This window comes from Penaeus monodon, chromosome 3 (genome assembly GCF_015228065.2).
Source record: "Penaeus monodon isolate SGIC_2016 chromosome 3, NSTDA_Pmon_1, whole genome shotgun sequence".
In the NCBI taxonomy this organism is placed as follows: domain Eukaryota; kingdom Metazoa; phylum Arthropoda; class Malacostraca; order Decapoda; family Penaeidae; genus Penaeus; species Penaeus monodon.
The window spans coordinates 2194584-2199583 of NC_051388.1; the positions used below are offsets into that span (position 1 = coordinate 2194584).

At 36.5% G+C, this 5000-nt stretch overlaps 1 protein-coding gene across 1 annotated transcript in view; it reads right to left on the reverse strand.

The window, feature by feature from the left end:
• Window positions 1-2314: 2314 nt before the first annotated feature.
• The window catches only part of LOC119590199 (four-domain proteases inhibitor-like), a 3089-nt gene continuing 403 nt past the window's right edge, over window positions 2315-5000 (reverse strand). The window contains exons 2-4 of the mRNA XM_037938991.1: window positions 3620-3703; window positions 3367-3510; window positions 2315-2697 (exon numbers count right to left, since the gene is read on the reverse strand). Coding sequence (XP_037794919.1) covers window positions 2693-2697; window positions 3367-3510; window positions 3620-3701 — 231 coding nt within the window. The 5' untranslated portion in view covers window positions 3702-3703 and the 3' untranslated portion in view covers window positions 2315-2692. The remainder of the gene's footprint in view (window positions 2698-3366; window positions 3511-3619; window positions 3704-5000) is intronic.

Consider the following 5000-nt stretch of genomic DNA (forward strand, 5'->3'; position numbering starts at 1 on the left):
TTTTCGTACCATTACAATGAGCACAATGATCATTGCCAAGGCCTTTGTATTTCTATATGGTCAAATATGTGCACCGTCATTCCTTGTGACCCGTATATTTGTGTTAAACTAAAGGATTTATGTACTCCATACGTCACTAAATAAATATTAATACTTACAGATAGAGACAATAACATATATTTTGATTAGGCTGATTGCATATTCCCACATTAGAAATATCATAACAGGAAAATATTTTCAGCATATGTAAACCAAGTAGGCCAGTCATAATTAAGGTCATAATCAATTGCTTCCATTGATAAATAGACCTGTGGTCGTTTGAAGAATTTCGCTCTAAGAGACCTGTCACCGCATGATACTGTGGAGTAATCACTCCGTTCTGAGCTGCATGCTCTCTGTTTCTGCATGCATTGTGTAACTTGCTGGAAAAAAAGACAGAAAGAAAGAAAGAAAAAGAGAACATAAATAAATTCCACATGAAGTAAACAGGTCAATTTCCAACTCGTCTAAAATCCCCTGATCGAAGCATTTTCATCACACACACTTCTCTTCTATTCGCCTGTCCTCGACCCAACTTCGTTTATTGTTACGTCTTCCTCCCACCCCGTCCTACTCTTTTTCTCCATTTCCTCGAAAAAATTAATTGAAATCCAGAATTTTTATATCAATTTAATTTGTGTATACGTTTTTCTCACAGAGCAAAGAAATATGAAAATAGCCAACAGCCTCACAGTTAGTCAACAGTTTATCTAACTATTTTATTCTATAAACGAAGAAAATTGTCTGTATGTGTATGGTATCCTTCCTAAAATAACTGAAATGAATTCATATAGTTGTAATGAAATTTCAACAGGCCAAAGATGAAATTAGAAATGTAACTGTCATGCTGTTTACTGGATTTGTATGATCTAAAGGGTAGGATATAGAAATGGGGTACTATTCAAATTTAACGTTGCTGATCACAATCTCTTCCCAGGATTTCCTTGCGAGTAAATATACCGCTAATCTTTCAAATAGTGCAGAGGTCCTCAAGGTGGCTAGTGTGATAATTTGGTGATTTTTTAGTGATAGAAAAAAAAGAATGTAAAAAAAATATCAAGATGTAACTAAATGAATAAATCGTTAAGATTAATGTAAACCATGAAGATACAATATTCTAATCTTCACTTATCACTGTTTTTATATTCACATTCACACTTTTTCTGTCCTCTATCTCATTTTTAAAATGCGCAGAATTTTGTTGCATAGTAAAAAATAACTTCACGAATAATTAAAAATACAAAAACACACATACACACAGCAAATTTATAACCTCTCTCTTTTACTTCTTTCAACAATTCCCTTCATCCCTCTCCCCTCCCCTCTCTCTTTTACTTCTCCTTTCACACCTTTCTTCCTTCTTCCTTCCCTCTCTCTCTCTCTTTTACTTCTTTCAAACCTTTATTCCTTCCTTCCTCTATCCGTCTATCTATCTACTCTATTTATTATCTGCCTATCTTCCTATCTACCTAGTTACCAACCGATCTACCTCGTTATCGATCGATCTATCTATTCAGAAGACGCCAGAGAGGAGTCAACACCAGTGGAGACCGGTTGCACCTTGAGTACTGTTGTATGCAGAATTAATCGTCTAAAGGACACAAGAAGGCATACCATTCATGTGTGTATAATTTTCCTACATTGTTTAAGTAATGTTTCAAAGAGGGAGAAGGGGGTATAAGAGAGAGAGAGAGAGAGAGAGAGAGAGAGAGAGAGAGAGTGATGGTTGGCGGGATGGAACTGGAATTTGTATTTTATATTTGATTAGATTATTTTCAATGACTTTTCCATGTTCTCCATCACTTTTCTTAAGGCTTTGATCCTAATTATATATATATATATTATTTTTAGGAATTAAATATGTAATATATCTTGGAAAATCCAGAGATGAATGCAGCAACACAGCAACAGTTAACTTAGAAATTATCGTGTAACATTAATAAACCAGAGAATACAATGAGTCAGGGAAAAAAGTGACTTAACAACCGACTTTGTAACTCGAATGTGCTTAGACATATCATCACATCTACAATCACTATTTTTCAATTCATCTATCGGTATGGTCCTCTAAGTCTCCTATTTATAAATTTTTCTTCATGTCTACTCTCCCTTTTTGCTTTCCATATAATTAAAATTGTTGTATTCAATCTTTTTTTGTACAAAATCCATATCAACATAACCAATACTTTGACCCTCGAAGTTTTTTTTTTCTCTCAAACGATTTCTTCCTCGTTTTAAAAAAGTCTATGATGTAAGGGTAAGGAAAATTACGGTACACAATCCAATCGGTTTAATTATCAGAACGTAATTCGTTTTAATGCCTACAATAGGGAAATATCACACAAGGCTTCCATTATATCCGGGTTGGAAATAGATGATTGCCTCAGTTCATTTCTTCATATTTTTTCCTTTTATTTTTTCGATTTATATAGTGACCTATTTATTCCTTTTTTCAGACTGCTTGAAGTGCCTTTTCGAGACGTGGGGTTGATTGAAGTCGGCGCTGGGTAGAGTTTGAAGTCGAGTTAGGGTATGTGGGGGAGGGAGAGAATCTGGGGAAGGGGGGAGGGATTGGAGAGAGAAACAGAGAAAGAAAAGAGAGAGAAAACGTCGACAGTTAAATGGGAGTCAGCTTGATCCATGTTCGATACGTTTAACCTGGAATTTGCAAAGATAAGAGAGTTTTAGGTAAAAAAATAACATCTCATTCATGCTTTGACCCTCTCTCTCTCAGCCTTCTTATTCATTAATCAACTGCATTTCATATCTTTAATAGCAGTTAATAGTTAGAGAAATGTAGATAACACCTGATTCGCGAGCAAGCAAGAGAGAGAGAGAGAGCATAAATCCACATTATGAGCCCTTATCCCTCTCTTGGCAGTGACGAAGATTCTAAAAAAGAGGTTACCATAGCTCCTGAAAAGACACAGATAATGCTAATATCCCAAAGTCTTCCGTCTAGGAACCTCAACACAAGCATTAGACTTGATGACAAACTCATACACACTCAAGAGAAAATTGAGGTGCTGAGCATCAAAATTAAAAGCGACATGACGTACACAGCTCACGAAGTTCACAGGTCACGTCGAGGACTACTACAAGTTTAACGTTCGACGTATAGACCATCCCTTATTAAGCAGGGGTCCATTCTGCCACAGAGTACTTTATCCACAGGAACAGTCTTCATGCGGTTGTACTTTGACACTCGTCTAAAAGTCAACTTATGTGTTGATTCATTTTCTTGCCGTGAGTGAGAGAGAGAGAGAGAGAACCAATGAAAATAAGCTATGTAAAGAAAAAAATATGAGAATCTCAGCTTCTCCTTACATGGCGTCTCTCTGAGTCCGGGGTTGGAGCACTTGGCCACCTCCAGCTGACAAGGGTTGGAATACCTCCGGCCGTCACTCCCACAGACAGGGTTGTATTCAAACGTGCAGATTTGCGGACAGTCCTTAGACCCGTGGGAAGGACCTGGTAAGATGGGACATATTAATATTTTTTGATTCTCTAGTTTTTTTATTGCTATTATTCATTAGTAATATTATTATTTCTTTGTAGGTATGTGTGTGTTCTGACTCACCTGCGGGGAAAGGGCCGGCCTCTGCTGTCGCCGCCAGCGTCACCACGAGCAGCAGTCCGAATGCGAGGGAGATTCTTGCCATGTCTGGTTCGACCGAGAAGAAAAAATCTTTATTAGCAAACTGCATCAACTTATGCCAACGTTGATACACGTGTGTGTGTGTGTGCGCGCGCGCGTGTGTGTATAAACATATACATCCACAATTATTTATATATACATATTTATTTACATATATAACCATGCTCTTTATATATATATATTCACATATCAAAAGAGAGGGAATTAAAACAAAGATTATCTGAAGTTGATAAAACACAATCCTTCCATATCTCAGCACCAAAGACCAACCTTATAATTATAATTATAAACCGGAATAAGCTAATTCCTACTCCAATGATCACATAGCAATATTATTGGCCTTACTCTAACAGGACTAATCACACAAGGAGAGGATTAAAACAAGCCAATAGCTTCCCAGCCAATTACAAAAGTGAGATTACAACTTGCACACATCTCATCAAGCACATTCTTGAAATATCCACCGATTACCTTTCATACACTATCGAAAAGCAGACTTCTAACGCTTCAAGGTAGTCCAAAATGAAACCCTTATCTGGACTGCAAATGCAAGGTATCCAAAGAGTCCCTCTGCAGAGCATTAGGCGAATGTTTTTTAAAATCAAACCCTTGAACATTCCCTTGCAAAAAGTACTAAATAATGCAAGAGGTAAACTTGAGGCAATGGAAAAGGATTATTGTTGTAGTAAATAATTACTGTAAATATTGTAGTAATAATTAGATATAAAAAATGCAGTAGAAAATATTGTAAATATTGCAGTAGTAAATAAATATTGTACTAGTTGTAAACAGAACATGGGGTAAACTTGAGACAATGGAGAATGATAATAATAATGATAACTACGACAAAATGCACAACACAACCCACACATTAAAACATAAATCATGGCTCATAAATTGACCTCTAAAAGACAAGATGTAACATGCAACCTATTGCACGAAGGAATTCAAAAGAACAGAAAGTGCATAATCACTGCAGTCACCAACGTTAAGAATCTTCGAGATTTTTTTTTTCCTCCGTTATACCAATATTTAGCATCCCAGGTAAAACAAACAAACACACACACACACACACACACACACACACAAGACAACCTACACGCACACACAAAAGACACAGGAAATTTCTCAAATTGTACACCTCAAAGCAGGTATATAGGCTACATCTACCAATGCCACCTTCTCGACTCGTGTTTGAAGGCTTGTGGTATTGACTGACCGAAATTACATGCCCAGCAAAATAGGTTAAAGTAAATCGCCCAAGCTTTGTGTAATAAAATCTCCATCTTCCTTATTTTCGCTT